The following is a 20,721-nucleotide window of genomic DNA, read 5'->3' on the forward strand; positions in this document are numbered from 1 at the left end:
AACCCTGAGAAAATCAGAAAGACTGACAGGAAAAATCCTACAGTCAATCAATCAAAATATATGATGTTAACACAGCAGTCATACAGTAAGTATTCAAAATATCACCTGAGAACTAAATGAGAACTTTTTATCCAGCTTACTCCATTGGTTTGACAAAGAGAATATGTGAGGCCTTCAGTAAGGCAGTATTCAATAATTCACTACAGAAACAAAATGTCATTTTAATATTTAGCACTACTTAATAAAAAGTTCTCAGCTTTATCAATTTCATAGAAATATCACAATTTAAAAATTGTTCATGCACAATATATAGAAAAGGTAAAAAATCCCTTTTTAAAACAGTTTTCAATTTTTTTCATGTCATTTAATGTTACGTGTTTCAGATTCAAAAGCAAACTGTACAGTTAACACTAGCAAAAGGAAATCAACAGCTACATAAAGGTAAGAGCTTAATCAGTGATACTTTTTTTCTCCCTGCTCTTCAAATTCAGGACTCAACTGCAACCATCTGTGTACACTTTAATCTCCACAAGAGCATCAGCATCACCGCTATTCAATTGCAGAATTACTCAGCACAGTGAAACAACACATCTTGCTGCAAACACTTCCACTAAATTTACTCAGTAAGCATCTGTTAAAGATGCTCCTATGAAACATCAGGGTATATAAGATGACTTTCACTAAGATAAACACACACATAATGTAAAGCACACCTCTCCTTACTCCCACCTGAAACAGGTTTCGGGTAAGTTATTGCACACAAGTGACGTTACAATACCTGGGAGTCCCTGAAGTACATCTCATACTGCTGGATCATCTGCCTGCTGATCAGACTGCCATGGTACACCACAACGTTCAGGTCAGTCCACGTGCGAAATTCCCGCTCCCAGTTTGTTATAGTGGAAAGTGGAGCTATGATCAGGAAAGGCCCCCTTATACCAGTCAGGAGGATTTCATAGAGGAATGTAATGGACTGGATGGTTTTGCCAAGGCCCATTTCATCTGCTAAAATGCAATTTCGCCTGAAAGTAAAAAAATATTTCTTTGTCACTAGCATCAAAGAAAGTACAGACACTAAAGCTGCTACCCAAATGGACAATCTATAAAAGCTAAACTCAAATGTATCAGTTTACAACAACTGTCAAAACCGAGGCACTGTAAGGAGATCCTTGCAAACGCTCCCTGGTTATGGTGAAAGAATGCTCAGTACACGAAACCACAAGCTTTGCATCATGTTTAGCACTGGCAAAACCTGAGAATGGAATGTTCCATGAAGTTCTCCTAGAAAAATATATTCCAGAAGTGTTCTTTCGGGACTACATTTGCCCTAATTAAAAGAATTCAAATTAAGCAGATTTCCTACACACACGTTCACCTTGACAAAAGTGTTAGAAATTAATGCAGATTCCCTAGAAGTCACTGTTTTAGTTAAAACAATATTCATTCTCAGTAACAGTGATTCACTCAATTTGTTTAAAATCTACATTAAAAAATATTCCATGCATATACCTATTGTACCAGTTGAATAGGAGCCAGTTAAGTCCTTCCAGTTGATATTCCCTGAGCTGATTGCCATTTTTGTATTCCCTGGACTGTTCTATCTTCTTCCAGGAGCTTGGAGGCGGTCGGTCCTTTAAGGGAAAGATAAATGCTTTATTCTTCCAAAATATCTAACCCCACTGTTTAGTGAGTGTATCACTTTCGATTTAGAATGTTCTTACTAAACCTTAAATGCAGGAAGGTGTCAGTTCTAACATTCCTTACTAATTAATAGTCTTCAGAAACCTGTAATTTGTATTTGTCTATATGAATCACTACTTCTAAAATTATTTAGGACTACATTATGATAAAATAAAGCAACTGGTTTCTAAAACTAAGAATATAAACAGTTTGGCATGGATAATTTGACACACTAATTCATTTATATAAGAAACTTCAAGACTACACAAAGTTTCACTTTGGCAGCTCCAAGAACAGCTGCCCTACAACAGAGCCAACTGAGTATTTGGGATCACCAACATCCCTGAAATCTAAGTAACTCTGGACACTGATGCTCTTCTCCTGAAGTAGTCTGGGCATCTATACTAAGCTACTCTGATCTTGCCCTTTCCTTTCTGCACTTGCCCTGGTCACTGCTGATCACTGGATCTCACAGTTGGTCAAGTTGGGAAGGCAAAGGCAGGAATACAGAAAAGTAAACTTGTGAGTGGTTTAGTTCCCTGAATCGATTCCACCAAGAGATGAGATGAAAAACAACACCAGCATACACAGGGTCACGATACCAAGGACATGACAAAACAGACTAACAGTACCAAGGTGTATCATCCTAATGTCCCTAGAAAGCTAAAGGAAAGCTGAGGGGCTACATATACAAACATATACATATACACAAACCCACTGGTTCCCAAGCCTGGAGCCTCAACAGCTTGGCCTTAAGCTTAGCAGGTAATTTAGTAGTGAAATCATGAAGTGTTTGACTGATCCTAGGTATGATTGCAGCAGAAAAAAACCTCTCTTCTGAAAACTTCTGCATCCCAACATGAACAAACTCACATATGCAAGTGAAATAATTTTAGTTAGAGTTTTTCTGATCAGCTGTACTTCCCCCCCAGCCCCTCCTTCCTTTCTCAGCATTTATAAAAGCTTGCTTTCACTCTAGACTCATGTGGCCTTATCTGGCAGCTCTGAATTTTAGATTTGAATTTTCTATCTCCTCACTGCCAGCGTCAGCATCACCTGACACCAGGTCTGGGCACAGCAGTAGTTGTCCCTCCTCCCCTCACCCACCAGCTGCCATCTGTCCACTCCCCCACACCCGGAGCAGCCACGCTCCTGCTCACAGGGCTGCAGTCAGCAAATAATTTCTTGTAGCTGCTGGAGCCTGAAGCAGAAAATACTTGTTGCTGATGCCGAAATGACTGTCAGTTGTACAGTTGCGCTTTAATCATCTTTTTCTCTCAAAGCCAAATATGGTAACAGAGGTATAAAAGCTCTTGTTCCCACATGCCAAAATGTCAGGATTTTAAATAAATACTACAAAAATGAACTCAATATAATATGATGATGTTAATCGTGACTACTGTCATTATCTGTAGATGGAAAAACCATTAAAATAAACCCCAAAGCCTACAAATTAAAACACTGTGCATATTTAGTTATGTAAAAGAAGTTAGAACAAGTGTTGTACTACACCACGCAGGACACATGTCCTACTCTGACAATGACATACAAGGCTTGAAATAGAACTATTCTGCTTTCTCCTGCTCTAGGAGACAGAAGATTGATAATTTAAAGATAAAACACATTTCCTTATTACACCTGTTTTTTTTTCCTTTCAGCCAGCCCTTTATTGAAGAAAAATAAAACCAGGAAGTAATTACAGAATCTGTTTGACAGATCTCATTTGCCAATTTCCTTCAGTGCTGAAGCACAAGACTTTCCTCTGTTTTCTATAAAAGGATGTTAATACTTAATTCTGGTTTCTCCTCATCTTAAAGGTACTCAGATTCTGTGACAGCCACTTTCAATGTGTGGCTCATTGCTCAGTTAGAAAGTCATAGCACTTCATAATTTTTCCTAAGCAAAAATCTTTATTTTTTTAAAGAGTAACAACTTAGATGAGAATATTTATATATATTTATATTTATATAAATATTTATATAATATTTATATGCCTACCTGAGTATATTATTATTCCTAGGTACCAAGGCACACAGATCCTTTATACAAAACGTCGATAAGCCTTATGTTTTAACACAAAAGTTTAAAGTTGGAAAAACAAAATCAAATCTCCCAAGACAGACAAGTAAATTAGATATAATTTTACCAATCTCCTTGAGTCAGGCCTGGAAGCTTGCAATTGTTCAAATTCTTCTATTTTTGCTTGATCTACATCTTCTTTCAGCTCCCACGTACTGTCTTCATATGGCAACGAACACCATTTTACTAAATAGTAAATAACAGGCTGCAGAAGAAAATTCTGAATGTTATCAGTTTTTAATTTAGTATACAGACTGTTAATATGCCTTACTATTTGAGTAGCTTGCTCACAAGAGAGCTGGAAGCAAAAACATACTTTCACACTTTTCCGAATGTTCAGTGTAGATTCCTGTTATTTACCTACTTATCCTTGGCTTCTCAGACTCTGCCATTTGTTGTAGACCCCGGAGTACTTTTCAATTCCACTTACCCACAAGTAAATCTTAAGTCTTAGGAAAGATAAATTATGATATTTGTGGAAATGGGGCAGGCTGGCAGAAGTAACTACAGAGGCACCACCCAGAACATTTCCCCCCATCTCCAAATCAGGCTACCTAGGCCTAAACCAAAGAGCTTTAGAGAGTTCCTAAACCAGAGGTCTTCTCAACAAAACAGAAAGCCTGACAGCCTTGCTGGGTAACTTATATAAAAATTTCGGAAAAGTCACAAAAGATGGAACCAAAGTAGATTATCTTATTTAGATTCAGTGCATAAATATTTCAAAATCAAATAAAGAGGCACAAGAAGAAGTCTTATGACAACACATTTTTTCTAAATGTGTAATAATGACAGATCTGATGCATAAAATAAAAAGTCATTCTAACCCTCAACCTTGCTTTAGGAAGATTGATGCAGAAAGCACTGGGTAAAAGTCTGCTCATTTTGCTATCTACAAGAGCAGAATAAGTATCATGGATATTCCAACAGCCTTAATCAACAATCAGCCTTTGCTCATCAGTTGTCTAGGAGATGTAAAATCATTGAAGTGTTACTCTGAAATCTGATAAAATTACAACTGTCAAATTTGATGGTGTATCTTCTTGACTTGCTTTAAGGTATATTTACCTCACCAGTGTCTTTGTCTTCACAAAGAGATACTTCTAATACCCGGTCTACTTCAACATAGTCAGGATTAAAAGGTTCCTCTTCCATCTGCAGTGCAAGATTAATAAAATCATTAGAAAGGCAAAAAAAAAAAGCTGGTATTTGCTAAGACTTGCTCTCTCATCATACACAAAATAAATCTGGTAGTTGGAAACTACTGAAGCTTTTGCACACACCTTAAAATCCACACACACACCCCCTCCACACCACCACTTTATTCTCTCTGGCAACAATCCCTGGGATTTGACAACAGAACAGAAAACAGTCACTTGGGGATGAAGTGCTGTCGTGGGTAAGTCACAGGGAAACAAACATACTAACAAAGTCCTTCCCTCCTTATCACTTCTAAGTAGCTGCTCAGCCAATTCCAATTTTAAACCATGTAAGTCAAGTTAGTTCATTGACTCCAGAAGACTTGCTTTTAAAATTATGTTAAACAACCCATCTCCTGCTGTAACCAAAACCCCAGCCCCAGTGGCTCATTTTTATTTCTTAACAATCATCTGTTTCATTTAAAAGCAAACTATTGATCACAATTTTACAAGGAAACAAAAGAGCTTATTTAATTTATATTTATACTCACATCTGCAAAAAAGTGAGCTCTCTGTGCTTTCCTCAGTTTGAATCGCTTTATTTTCTGCTGGATTCTTTTATCCTTTAAAAGCTGTTGTTCTGTGGCCCACTCACAGTGGAGATATGAGCTAAAATCACAGAGATTGACATTAACACATTAATGAAAGCAAAAGCTTACTATCTATTTTTAATATAGAGTTAAAATAATATATTTTATAAACCACAACTGCACTCAAAAAAAAAAATAATTTATCATTTAAGACAGAATCCTCTGTAAAGATCAAAGATTTATTCCTCCAAATAATCATCTTAAAGCATCTAGTTAAGGTAGTATTTTTGGACTAGAATCCACAGAACTCTATGGATTCACAAATTTCTTCCATGTGTCCCAAGAAGGGAAACAAGCTCATTTCAAGCGAGCTAAAACAAGGCAAGTTTAAAACCTGACACCTCTATCAGAAAGTACCCAGAGATATAAATTACTTGATATATTTGATCTATTTTTTCCTGTACTTCCTGTGACCATCTCATCACAGGTGCTGCTGAACCAGAGAGCTCAGCCCAAGGAAGGGTCAGTGAGGAGTTCATGGCACAGGGGAACACGGCACCAGACTGGGCTGGGAGAGAAGCTCTAAGAACTGGAGTCAAAGGAAGGAGGAATCGTGAGCACCAGCGCCTGCACCATCCCACTGCACCCTGAGAGCCCTTCTGAAGTTAGAGTACAGAAGTACAGAGATCTCTTCCTCACACCCCCTCTTCAGTATACTTCCATCACTTCTTAAGCTTTCTAAAGATAAAATAAAGCTATTGCTGGGGATTACTCATTCTCAGATGAAAAGATAGACTTTAACCTTTCAAAAACAAGGGGTAAATGGTCTTCAGAAACATGTGAATCCAGAGACTCAAAAAACGACACTGATTAGAAAAAATCTGATTAAATTATTCACATATGTACAATTTAAAATGTGTTTGGATTTTCAGCATCAAGAAATGAGTAGGGACAGGGAGATAGGTATGAAATTTAAGGTAAGAAAATTTGGAGGAAGTTCTTTTTCTTTTTCAGTCTTTTTTTATTTCCTGCTTTTGATATAAAATCATTTCTATCATAAGTTTTTTTTTCTTTTTGAAACAGTAAGACCAACTACTACATGAACCTCTCCCAAACGTATGACAGTGTAAATCTAATCTAGGTTCACAAAACACCTCTGATTTAAATTCATGAAATTATAATTTGCCTCAGGCATGTAGTCTCTGTTGAATTTAATAAACAGATCTTCTCTAAAAAAATTCTGCTCTTTGGCAAAAAAAGACTTTCAGCTTATTGCTCAGTGCTGGTTTCACAATACTGATAATTTTAAAATTATTACTATCAATATAATGCAGATTCTTAGCAGTTTAAAGATCAAATTGGTAAAGAAAAATCTCAAAAAGACAAAATCTACTACAAGTAATCTTCAAACAATACAAGACTTGAGCACATAAATATAGTACTTAGCAGTTCAGTCAACATATATGATGAAACAACTTTTTAATACTTACTAGTTCTTGTATTTTACAAAAAACTCTTCTGTGTCTACTGTCATCCCAGCAGATACCTAGGAAAGGAAATTCAGGGGAAATGTAGAATGACAGATGCAAAACACATTTTCAAATAAACAATTTTATTCCATGACAATCACTTACTTCTTTCTTTATTACCCTGGAAGATAAGATTTTGTCTACAATTGCTGCATCTTCTTCACTTGGATTTTCCTATAAATGCAGGAAAAAAATGACATTATAAAAACTGCAGTAAATGCCCTCTCTTTAAACTGATTAGGCTTAAAAGCTTCAACCACAAGTGGCTTGTCAGAATAAATGTAAATTTGACCTCCACCATTAACATTCTCTAACAGTCTGGGAGTAAAGTTTAAAATCCAGGTCTCCACCCAGAGAGAAATACATAAAAAGTCTGGCATTTCCAAAGAGCATCAGATGAAATGCTCACTTTCCAAAAACACACTTACACAGTGCAAGCACTCAGGATTCAATGCTTCCCAGAGACAGACTCACTGTGAATGCCCCACTGAGTTAAAAGTGGTGCTCTGGACATACCCAGAATTTCCTTATATAGAAAGGGAGAACTCTTGACAGACAGGTTAAAAAAAAAGAAAAGAAACCCAGTATGTGACAAACTCAACTGAGTAGATTTACTCTGCACATAGGTAACAAACACACTGTGGAATCAGGCAGAGAAGGTCATGTCTGGCAATTCCAGCAGGGCTTAGATGTGACACGAACAGGACTATGTGGCTCTGCCAAGACTGGAGCTGTGGTTCCAGAGATAAAGAGGCATCTGTAAGAGTTGCTTGCAATAAAAAGTCACCTTCTCTTTTCTCTGATTTGTTTCCAATTAGACTATCCTTCTCCTTCCCTTACAACTTTTGGCACTCTTTCAAGCATCTCACAAACACGTTTTTCCTGTTTCTTTCCTGCCATTCTGTTTACCCAGAATGGCTCAACAGGAAGTTTGAGCCCCAGAGCTGGCACAAGTTAAACAGTGAAGTGCAAACCTTGAAAAGGTCAAGGGGGTAAAGGAGGAATATCCTTTTTAAATACCCCAGCAAGCAGAGATCCCCCAAATAATTTTATACTTCTGTAAGTCATGATAACATAAGCACAGAGCTTTTCCATATGCCTATGCCACATCATTTGAGATATACCCATCCTTAGCCTTATCCTTATGCTTAACTTCAATTAAGTCAACAAAGGTTTGTAACAGAAAAAATAGTAAGAAGCCATTTCTTTCAGTTTTCAAGATCTTAGCAAAATGTCACATTAAATTATGGCTTACTAATGATAATGTATTCCAAGCTGTGAGTCTTATTCACTGAACTACTTGAGACAAATAGGAAGTTCCCACTATGGACCAAGCCAGTTTTTACTTACCACAAATAATTGTAAAGGTTGTTCAGCAGGCAAAGGGGCAGAATTCTTTTTGATTTTTACAGAAACTTTAGCTGCTTCTTCTTCTGATTGCTTCCCTTCTCCTTCTTCAGAGTATTTTTTCCTTTTAACTTGACGATTTGATCTTCTCTTCTGCATGCAGGAGAAAGAAAAAAAAAAAAGTAAGAGTTTTTACACAAAACTTCCCCTAACATGAACTGTACATTTTGGGACACTCTAAGCAATATTGCAGCTGTATCTAAAACCAAAGGCCAACATTTGATATGAAACATGAAATACACAAATCACAAAGGTACACTATTTTAAATTAATTATTTATTTTCTGTTTCATATAAACATTTGATACTTTTATTTTTAGAGTTCAAGAGCAAACACAAACCACTATTTCCAGAGCGGTTTGGGAGAAAAGCTGATATGTAACAGATCTCCCATGAGCATCAGTATTTCAACAGCAATTTCCTAATGCTGTGTAGAGTGTTACCATCCAATTCCAGAATCAGAGGGAAAGATACAAAATATGCTGCAGTGCCTCTACTAAACAACAGTGCTATATACAAAAAATGGGGAAGATTTTCACTAGATAATATTGGTCAAATTGCTGATGAAGTCTGACCTGATGGCTAATGAAGCTGGTTGCTTTGTTAATGTACTTATTTTCTCCTCCACCTTAATCAGGGCTTGTTTAACAGCATTATTTGGCTTACTTTGCTGTTTATCTCTCTAACCTTTCATTCTGGTTTCTGCAAGAATCTGAGGACAAGTTTCAGATGAAGAAATAACGCTCAGTGTAAGAAAATAATTCCTTCTCACTCGCAGTTTCAAATATTTAGATTATTAGGTTATTGCATAACCTTTCCAACCCTCAGTACCCGTATATGAGACACTGCCTATTTAACCGTAAGATTAATTTTTAAATTGGATTCACTGGATAAAAATAGCAGTATCAAACTAGTGAGGTAACATCTGAAAATACTGCAATCTGCTTTGGAGAACTGACCATCATAAAAATAAAATCAGCTGAGTAAAACTATCTCTACAAAACAAAGGGTATTTTTGTGCAGGAAAATCCACTGCAGGTTGCAGTGTTGTACTGCACTGTGGTGCTCAACTGGGAGAACAAGTGGTGAACAGAACAAAACCCAAAATGCTGTGGTCACACTGGCTTCTGCAGAGCAGACATTAAGTAACAGTAAGATTGCAGCACAGGAACTTTTCTTCCTGACTGTTAAATTCAGCCCTTGGTCTGGCTGGTATCTGGTAGAAGACACAGTTATACTTCAACAACTACATCAGAAGTGTTTTAGTAAGGTAGATTAGAAAGTATATTTATATGAAAAGTCAAAGAATGGGCATCATCATTCCTCTAGAGAGGCTACATATATGACTACTCCATTAGCTTTCCACAATTTTAGATCAGCTATTCTCCAATAAAGAGTGAGTGCCTGTGGGGAGGGGTGTTCTCACAAAAAGGAACTTCGACTTTAAACAGACACAGTAATGTCACATTGTAGTTAAACCAATAATAGTCAGCTGACAGAAGTAGATTTTAAAAAAAGAAAAAAAGGCAGGTAATACGTGCAATACAAAATTATGTAACTGGCATTTTCAATTCTTCTCACTATGTCTTCTCCTAAAGCATGAAGCGATTATCAAAACACTGACATATGTTCTCCAGCACATTAATATATAACCTGAGCTGTTCAAAAAAAACCTTGTGTTTCCCTGAGCTGAGAACCACGGTCATAAACAAATGCTGTAAGACACAAAATAAAGTAGTACCATACATAAAAAAAAATTAAAAAAAAAAAATCAATGTATTTAAGGAAGACACTGTGAAACTAAGCATACAAAATGAATTAGGGGGAAAAAAGACCTAAAATTGCCCCCCAGAGCTTAGAAACAGCTATTTGCAACAGAAATTAGAAACAGCTCTTTGAAAAGAAAATCATGAACATGTTCAAAAACTAAAGAGAGAATGAATTAATGGAGTAAAGCAATTTGTCTTTCCCGTTATGCTTCTCCCCATTTCCTTGGGATATAATGGGGCAGTGCTGTGACATTCTGCAGTAGAGGTTTTTGCTCTCCCACGACACCCCTTCTTAGCTCTACCCTCTGTTCCCTTCTTGATACCCCCTGTCTATCCACACTAGAACTGAAGATGATCTTTGTCATGCTGAAAAACAAATATAAAGCCCCCTCCAAGAGCAGTGAGGAAAAGAAACCAAGAAAGACATGATCTTCAGTCTTTTGTATTGGGTTTGTTGGCCCACAGATTTATAATCTGATAAGAGAACACTATTAAGAAGTTACAGTACTTCAGACCCACCAAATCTGCTTTCACCTCCTTCAGTGTACTAAATGGACTTCCTATACTAAGACAAATTTCCATGAGAAATAAATAATTTCATGCTTCCTTCCAGGTAAGCTTTACCTAAGACAAGCTATCACTTAAGTTAATAAAAAGTCATTCCGGGAAATGGCTTCTGATCCTTTTTTTCCCCCCCAGCATTACTATCTGTGAAATACCAGAGGGTAACTCAGCATCTCCTAATTGGTTTTTGACAACTGTCATCAAATAATGCAATTAATTTTTACTCAACAGCACCTTATTTTGAATATTGATTTCATCTCTGTGATTGAAATCACCACAGGATAAAAACCTGCGCATTTCCATCATAAAATCTTACTTCAGTGGAGATTGCCCTAAAGCAAGAAGTTATAATTATGTTACTAACACACACAAACAGAATATAATCTCTTATCAACAGTTCATGCTTCCTGTGCACAAGTTTTAGAAATCATTAGCTATTTTACTATATTATACCAGGGCAACCTATGAAAAAATTGCAGTAAGAAAGTTACAAGACAGCTATTCCTCAAGGGAATGACTCGACCAATTCTTCATCTGGCACTTCCTACAAGTATTCCACAACCAGCTAGAGCCTATCAGCACACTGATCATCGTTCCCTTCAGATTCACCACTGCAAGAAATCTGCTTTTTCTGTTTCTACAGAAGCAGAGCTCAGAAAAAACACAGTACAGCTCTAAACAAACATTTTAAATGTTCTCAAAGATCCAGTTTCATTAACACAAGTCTTTTCTATGAGGCAAACTCTGCATTTTCACATAGTCAGCCAAAGTAAGGACCAGGTCTAAATGCACGCTCAATGGGAAGTATTTACAGTCTCACATCTGTGGACTTTTATACTGAAACTGAACACATACAAGCAGGGCATTGATGTCCCATTACAGAAAGGGGGTTCTAACCTGTAGGATTTTCTGATTTTCAACTTGGAAAAGTGGTTGATTACAAAAGGGTCTACCTAGGAGGTGGGCAGCAGTGGGAGAGTAACTGTCACTGTGTCAAAGGGTGTGTAACTTTTTGGAGAGAGGGGATAAAAAGACCTGTAGAAATAGCAACACATACAAATTTAAAAGGGAAAAATGCTGACTCCTTACCTGTGAGTCTTCATCTTTCAGCGGTCTCTGTGGAGTCTGTTTAGCGTCAGACAGTTCATCTGAAGATTCATTTTTCCTTTTCTGCTTCTTACCCAGTGTGATGATCAGCTTCCTGTAAAAAAAACAAAAGCCCAGTACCTCAGTGAATGCCATACACCAGTGAACATAACTCCAGGACTAAAAGTACCACATCCACTAGCAATACCCATATTCTTACCATAAAACTCAGAAAGCACTGCTGTCTGAAAAATTAAAAATAGGTCTGAAACACCTTACAGTAAACTGTACTTTACACTAGTATTGTTCACTAGTGTGAGCTTCTTTGCCATACTATCTCAAACTCTCTATCATACCAATTTTAAATCTTTAAACAAGTAACAGAAATGCAAAATCCAACATTTAAACCAGCTGAAAATGGTAAACTACAAAGTTAGCAGAGACACCATCTGCAGATGACAACAGTAAGTGATTTATCATAAACAATTTACCATCGTAAAATGTATCTTCTAATTTTTAGTAAAAAAAAATAGCTGTGGAGAATAACCTAAAAATTACTCAAAGCTGTCTGACATGCAAAACTTTTACGCTTAAATTTAAGTCATTCAGTGGTGAAAATGAAGGAACTGCATGAATCCTTTTTGCCCTTAAAAAAACTTCATAAAGGTATATCCAAAACCCAGCACTTTTATCTGTAAATAGTCTTAGAACCCACCAGAATATGTTAAGAACCAATACTGTGCTGAATAAATTAGTTAAAACTCTAATAAAAAAGCACCAATTATTTCTTTGTTTGGATTTAAAGATTATACTATAAACCACAATAATAATTCAGAGTTGTTTTCAACTAAAGGGTATAAAAGTATTTTTTTTTGCATTTGACATGTGCCATATTAATACTTCTCTTTAAGTATGTTGCAGTGGCATAGTAATTCATAATCATTGCAGAATGATGACAAAGTATCCAGTAAAAACACAGATAAATAGCTGTCCTAAAAGATATATTTTATACAGTTTCTAATAATCAGATCCATGTAACAGAAAATGAGGTAAGTTCCTGCATAAAAGCTGCTTCTGCCATGTTACTAACACATTAAACACAAGAATTTAGTCTTTATACAGACAATACATTTTACACCAAAACAGCATTAAATATATTGGTCACCTGAAAAAACTACTGATGCAAAGTTGGTTGGAACACTTTTATCTCATTCGCTTCTCTTTGCAAATGTCCAAATAAGAGAACACACACATATTTACTATGTCCAAACCAACAGTCCACACAGAAAACAAACATCTTGAATTACTAAAACACTAGGGAAAGTTTAAGCAAAATGGCTTACAAAAGATTCTGCGTGTATTTTCAGAAGCAATGAACATTCTCATAGGTTTTCAATACTTAAACACTGTGTATGTTCAGTGGAAAAGTTTAAAAACTGCAAAATCATAAAAGATTTTCCATTCCCACGTTTTTTACTCCTAGCACGAAGGGAACAGCGCTGGGGAATGCCTATTGAAATGGAAGTTGCAGTCAGCATAATCACAGAGCTGCTTGTTCATAGAGTTGTTTGTTCACAAGTAAATGCTGGTCCTTGGCTTTTCATTAGGTGTTCTCAGTTTAATTATTACTTAGAAAACTTGTTTCATAATCACAGGAAATAATTTCAACAATGAACACACTGTTTTTCTACGTTCTTCAAGGTTAGTCTGAGGGTTTTTCCCCTCTCACTTTCCAAGCTCTGATTAGGAATCTTTTTTTGTTTGTTTAAGACTGTTGGATTCTCGGGTATCTTTCCAATATGACTCTTTCTGGTGATGGACTTGGACAAATCACTTTTTCCATTTTTAATCTCATTTTGTTTCATCAAATGTGTTATATTAGCACTTGTCAGCTAATATGTGAAATTAGCTAATACATTCCAAAGTGTTCCAGACAAGGCACACTGTGATTGACCTTCTGAGCTCGTTGTTAAATGGAATTCTGGATGCTACAACTTAAAGCAGATTTAAAGGGAAACCTTGTAAACTTATGAGTGAGATCATTCATGAAATGATACCCATCCCACCGAGTTCCTGGTTTGCATCTTTGGAGTTTGAGAAAATAGTAAGAAGTATCATGTATGTTTTCTCTGCTCTTAAATTCTCCCCATTGCTTCTGGCCACTCGAGGAGAGCACCACTGGGTACACACTTCTAAATTTTGTCTGTATGTTACTAAGGGCAACAAGCTGTGCTGATCTGGACTTGTCCCTTGCTGATCTTTTCACTGAAACAACTGAACATAGACCATATTCACTCCAAGGAACTCACAGGATATAATCTGTAAATTACTCTTTTTTGACCAACAAATAAGATCCCAAGTCTCTTTGATTATGAGCAAGGCATTAAGGGCCTGATATATGTATGGCACGTAGAGATGACTGGGAATCTGACAAACATTTTGGCTTTTAAATGAAAAACAAGACTACTAACGACGAAGAAAAAGGAAAAATTAATGTTCTTGAATCAAATATGTGTTGAGATATAAGTCAAGTTGGAATAATCTCTGGAAGACTTGGTCCCTCCTCAAAGCCACCTTCAGAGTTCTTTTATGTTGCTCAGTCCAGTTCAGTTCTACTTATCTCCAAGGCTGACACCTGGTAGGTGGCACCTGTTGCAACCTTTTCCAAATTTTGATTCTCTTTTGTGAAATGTTAGATTAAGACAATTCATAAATGCATATTGCTATGCTAAGCATTTCTATCCATGCAACCATAGCTCATTCTCACTTCATGCACTACTGCCTTGTATTTTAGGCTCAGGTTCCTTTTGTACTCAAGAAACATAATAAAGGAATGAGGGGTTTACTATGGGTTGTAGAGGTATCCACTGAATAGCAGAGGATTTTAAGGACCTTCTGTTTTAGAACACAGGATTATTTTGTGATTAGACTGCTCTAACTACATCTTTCCTTGCACATCTGTTCCTCTCCTTCTCTGTAGTTGTAGTCCCTCCTTGTTCACCTCTTGCTCTGCCCCTGCAGTCTTACATGTAACATTCCATTTCTGTCAGCTTTTGTGTCTTGCCTTGAGCTTGTATTCCCTAACCCCCGTACTTCTCTTCACAAGCTTCTCCCTGAAATTTTCTTAACATCTTCTCTACATGTTGCAGATCAGAATGTTTCCTCCTCTACATGGATATGGTGCCAACGAGAGGAATAAATGCACAGTTTCACTTCTTTCTGATCCAGTGCCCAGAATCACAATGCACCTTGCTATCAAAAGTTGCTGAATGACAGTATGGTGCTAAAGTCATGCATTTCTATCAGTAAAAATGCAATCTGCTCATATTTTGGCCAAAAACTTCTAAAAAAATCTGCTATGTGAAAACAATAATTTTCAGAAGCTTGTAAACTGGATCAATCCTGTGAAATATTTTCATTGAGAGAGCAAGTTCTCTTGCCAGTTTATAAATTTCTGCATGAAAGCATAAAGATCCTTGGCTAAAATCCCTTTTTTCCTCCTTGAAACAAACTGTTCTGAACAGAAACTATTCTGTTTCTATGAAAAGTTAAGAGCATACTATAGACACAGAATAAATATCACTAGACTCTACTCCAATTTCACTTTCTCCTTTTAAAATTTAAAATTATCTTATTACACAACATCTAGAAATACTTCATTGTAGATTTCTTCAATATATATTTCCTTCTTCTGTAACTACAAATTAAAGATGTTGAGAAACTTACACCACAAAGTAGTTTAACAATAAGCCATCTCAAGAGCCAGTATTACTTCTGATCTTCAGCACAAGACTTCTAACATGGTTTAGAGCCACAGAACTCCAAGAGTTAAAGTATCAGCAATATCACCAGGAACCACTATTTGAGGAACATTGCAACTTCTTCCTTGTACACGAAGAACCAGTAAGAATGTGCTCCATTCCCCTTCTGTTTGATAGCAGTGAATGCGATGGAAACATTGTCACTACTTTGAACAGCTTTAAAATGATGAGTTTTTAAAGTCTTCCAAATAATGAACATGAGGAAGTATTAAAGAGAACAGGAAAAAAAAGAGAAGGTGGCAAATATGTATTAGGCATGTCAGGAATCCTAAGTATAGTTGGCCTCCAGCGCATGTCTTCAATACATCATTTTAATTCCATTTTCCCAAAACAGAAAAACACCAAATAACTAATTATTAGTGTCTAAAGCCACCTCCCAGATATTTTAATTTGTAGCCAAAGCACTTTGCTATATTAATAACAATAAAACTCCTATGTTATCAACATACCTGTATCTATCACTAAAAACTTAGCAAAAAAATATAAAGTAGATATTTTCTTGACAAGATAGCATATCCTCTTGGAATGAGAGTTAAATCACTGGTATAAGGCCAGTTTCTCTTACTCTTCTAAGATATGTTTAATAAATAATACACTCATATTAGCTATTGTCTCCTTCTCCAGCTGTTATTTCAAATTAATAACTTCTGCACTATGCACAGATTTTTTTGAACACTCCTGTAGTATTTTTGGAATCAACAGTCATTTCAAGCTCATACAACACTGAAATAAGAATGCTAAACAACACACAAGTGTTTGGTTAGTTATTTGGTAAGACCACACCATTTTGTATTCATACTGTTTGCAGTAGAAACTTTAGACTATGCCACTGAAATCCTAATTATGCACCAAAACTATAATCTGGGATCAGAGAAAACTTCACCAGGGAGTCACAGCTCAGTACATGCAAAGATATCCCAGAAGGATGATCAAATTTGGAATTTATGTGCCATTTTAATCATGACAGAAGTTAATGATCTTAACAGATGTAACAGAACTCAAAGATTCAGCGAGCATCCCTTGCTTTTGACCAGCATTTGCCTCACTTGCATGAAACATGAAGACAACTCACAGCGTCTGCCTCAGGAAAATCAAGTTCTACGTCTTTATAACTCAAACAACACAGGACCAGTGTGCAGGTGAATCACTTCCCCTCCTCCCCACGTCTCCTGTTGCTACCTGAGTTTAAGAGAGTTTCAAACCATCTTAACAGTAGCAGATCAACAAGCAAACAAAGGTTATCTGTCAGGGTCTTGGGTCCAAAAATGCTCTGTCTTGTAAACAATATTTGTGAGACCTACTTCAAGGTTCAAGGCAACAAGGACATTTCCTCATTTGAGTAGTGCACAGGATCAAATACCACTTGCTGGATTTATTACTATGGAACTTAAGGGTTAATAAATAAAATCTTCCATTGCTCTTTTAGTACATGAAACAATACAGCCATTTCTGCTAACAGGAAATAGTTCTGAACTTAAGGACTATCACCCTGACTCAAACTTCTGTAGACTGAGTTCTTAGAATTTGGGGAATTTGGGCAATTTATTTATTTAAACTGTGCAGTGATTAAAAAAACCCAAACCTACATGTAGTCTACTGATATTGTCCTTTACATCACCAGTGCAGAGCTGCTGCTTTTCATCAGGGCCGTGATATTTAATTTTATGTTTGAGTAGGTGGGAATACGTTGAGAGCTATAAAACCTAAATGCCAATCTACTTTTTTGAACAACAGAATGTTCACAAATTCATAATTCTTCATATCAAGTGGTAAGAAGTAGACTTTTTAGTTTAAATATGCATCACCTTAGATGGAAGAAGTAGAATCAGTTAGAAAAAGCTTATAAATGGAAACAAGTTCTATGCAAAAACATGAAAGGGTTTAAATAGATTCCCAAACGTCAATGCACCTTGGTAAATAGCCAGGATATGAGAAGTGGTTCTGGTGTCTGCAGAGAAATTGTAAAGTAAATTTTAAAGAATTAACTTAATCAGTAATCAATGCACAAAGCAAACTCATTCCTTTATTTGATAACACTACATATATTATACATGTATTCTTCTAATAATTTCTGTCACACCCTTACAATGTTCTTGGTAATAATATAATTCAGTCATTTATCTTCACCAATGCTTATGGTACAGAAACTTTACTAACCTCTGGATTCAGTTCTAAACCATTTGACTAACATTAATAGGCATTACTTCTTTGACATAACAGCTGAGTACTAAAAACCTTAATCCTCACCTTTAGAAACTACAGCCTGCCCAGGAAGTAACTGCTGGCAATTTTTAACTAGTAATGATAAATTGGAAAGAAGTATACTATAAATTTTTCCTGTATACGTAGATCTCAGAGGAATCACTAAGTAAAATATAAACAGCTAAGATGAAGCCACCAAACACATACTAATTGTGTTCGAGTAGCAAGGAAAAAAAGACTTAAAATTATCCTGCCCCCTAAATATAGACATAGTAGCTAAAATGCATCTTGATCCCAGATGAGGGCTACTCAATATCAGTAAAAACTGTGCTGTATTACAATTAAAAGTACACTTTTTTTTTTTTAACTGATGGCTACCAGGCAATTTTATAAAGGTCTGTTCAGCAACTCGTGTTCCAGCTCCAGCTCTACCAGAGCACCAACCCACAGTGTATCATTTTCACTGAGGGACAACTGTAACTCTCAGAATCCTCCTCAAGAGCAATACAGGACATGCTACACAGACAAAACCCCTGTAAGATGTAAGCCAAGTCCATGATCATAAAAGAGTTTGCTGTTTAAGTGTTGGACCACAGAGGGTACAATTGTGCTCACATCAAACAGGCTGCGTTTGCCACTAGCAAAGATTAAAACTATTTCACAAATGTTTTCCAGAACAAACAAACAAAATCAATATATTTGCTATAGTTTCAGCTCTTTCAGCTCCTCATCAGCCTGCAAATTGACCAGGAGTCACCCAAAACCTGTGTCTGACTTCAGATCTTCTCAAAAACACACAACTCTGCACCTCCTCTCGCACAGGCACTCCGACCCCACACTGAATCAGCTTTTTAACAGTTCCTGAAAGTTGAACATGTTTGCTACAGAAAACACTGAATGAAAAGAAGTGTATTCATCTGAGATGCACATATCACACTGGAACTCCTCCTAAAATGGGACTGCAGATGCACCCAAATAAATTCTGCCCACTGCTAAAAACGTGTATTTTCCTTATTCTTTTTTTACCGTAAACCTTTAGTGGCTTTAAGGTTTTATTGCTTGTAGAAAAATTAGCTGATAATTGCTTATAACAGTTGGAAATTGTTTACTTATGTTTTTAAAATTTGAGGAGACTTCAGGTTTTATTTTCTGCTTAAATGCAAGAAATGTTATATATACAACTTGGCTATTTTTTAAAGTTTTTCCTCCTTATTGATTAAAATAAAACATATAATTTTTTTCATCCTATTTTAAACAGATCTAAAAAATCCAAGAAAAAAACCCACCTGTTTTCATTGAATTGAGATTCTCACATTCCCCTTCTTGCCCAATAAAGCACTTGTCTTTTAAAGGTATTATCTTAGCATGGTAAAATTTTCTCCTAAGATTCAGTCAGAGCTTGTTTTTTTTTAAGGTAACGAGAAAAACCAAAGCAGAAACCCATATGCCTAAAAACTCATTCCTATTTTGATATAGTAATAAATCTGAGGATGTGTGTTCATTAAAAAATATTTTCTTAAGAACAGAAGTCAGGAAGAAACCTTTATAAAAGTTGTTTAGCCTTCTAAAACCCTTATTTAGTTATTTAGGTTTGTTCTACTCTGAACAAAACAAATTTTATTAATCACACAATTTTTTTAACCACCTTTGTAAAGACAAATAAAGCTATTCTATGGTAATTATTCTTCTGTAAGATCAGTAGTTACATTTGCACAGAAAGAAGAGCCTGTAAGACTATTCTTTTAAAAAAAATCGAGGCCTTATTGCAACTACTATTCTGCAAAATCAGTGGTATATTCTTTGCTAAACAGTTACTTTACGTATTTATATCAATAATATAAAACAGTGCTAATTCAACACATGAATCTGGATACAAAAATGCACTCTCTGGATGCCTCAAAGCATTTGATTTGCTGCTGGCCACCTAAATACAAGGCAATTCCGGGAAATCTGTAATACGAGGCTCTGGAAGACTCTCTGCACTGCTTTTTAACAGGACCTGACTGCTAAATCCTTCAGATATACATCCTACATAGTTAAAGCAATACCTGGCAGCATGATTAAGTTAATAGAGAGCTACTGGGGCATTAGTTGATTAAACTGGTAAATAATGGGGAGGCAAACCTTCGCAGCTCAGTGCAAAATTACATAACAGTGACCATACTTCATTAAATGGGAGTTCCTCAGCATCTTGCAGGTACTTTGCATCAAGCACAAATAACCATGGTTAAAAACATGGTTTGAGAAACATCTCTTTCTCAACTGACACCGTCTGAAGAAATCCTGAAAACTGATTTGAAGTGATGTGCACAGCAAAGCGTTTCACGAAGACAAAAGTGAATGCAGAATTACAAATGGGAGGTAACAGCTTACATCCTATTATTTTTTGTTTAAAAACAGTAAGAATATTATGAGAACTATGGAGTATATCATAAGGATGATACTTTGGCAGCCTTTGTGAATTATCCAAAAGAATCAATAAGAAGGACAAATCACAAAGCTCCATGAAACTGCCACCAGCTAAATGACCCTGTAAAGTTTTCTGACAGACCCACAAAATGTTTGTTAGGGAACGTGAATAAACTCAGAAACATGAAAGCAAAATCAATTTCGGAATACACATCCAAAATCCCATCTTAAACAAGATGGAGAAAAAAAAACCAACAAACAGTACCCAGTGCACTTATGACCAGCATCACGTGCCAACCCAGAACCAGAAAAGAAAGGAATTAACACCATGAAAGTTCACACTAAGAATCAAGTGTAGTGTTTGAGTACAGTATGTATAACCTTCACAATATAACTAATCAATGTTGTTTACTTCAAACATGTAAGAAAAGTACTGATCTCTAGGAAAAA

General features: G+C 36.2%; 1 protein-coding gene across 5 annotated transcripts in view; it reads right to left on the reverse strand.

Annotated features, from left to right (window-relative positions):
* CHD9 (chromodomain helicase DNA binding protein 9) overlaps positions 1-20,721 on the reverse strand; it is a 78,182-nt gene that overhangs the window by 29,562 nt on the left and 27,899 nt on the right. For all 5 annotated transcript variants that reach the window (XM_027647102.1, XM_027647100.1, XM_027647101.1 and 2 more), the window contains 9 exons: positions 11,843-11,954; positions 8,365-8,514; positions 7,120-7,188; positions 6,976-7,031; positions 5,447-5,564; positions 4,825-4,911; positions 3,827-3,964; positions 1,510-1,631; positions 779-1,022 (listed from right to left, as the gene is read on the reverse strand). In XM_027647102.1, the coding sequence (XP_027502903.1) occupies positions 779-1,022; positions 1,510-1,631; positions 3,827-3,964; positions 4,825-4,911; positions 5,447-5,564; positions 6,976-7,031; positions 7,120-7,188; positions 8,365-8,514; positions 11,843-11,954 (1,096 nt within the window). The remainder of the gene's footprint in view (positions 1-778; positions 1,023-1,509; positions 1,632-3,826; positions 3,965-4,824; positions 4,912-5,446; positions 5,565-6,975; positions 7,032-7,119; positions 7,189-8,364; positions 8,515-11,842; positions 11,955-20,721) is intronic.

Source organism: Corapipo altera, unplaced genomic scaffold (assembly GCF_003945725.1).
Source record: "Corapipo altera isolate COAL_440 unplaced genomic scaffold, ASM394572v1 62, whole genome shotgun sequence".
NCBI lineage: Eukaryota > Metazoa > Chordata > Aves > Passeriformes > Pipridae > Corapipo > Corapipo altera.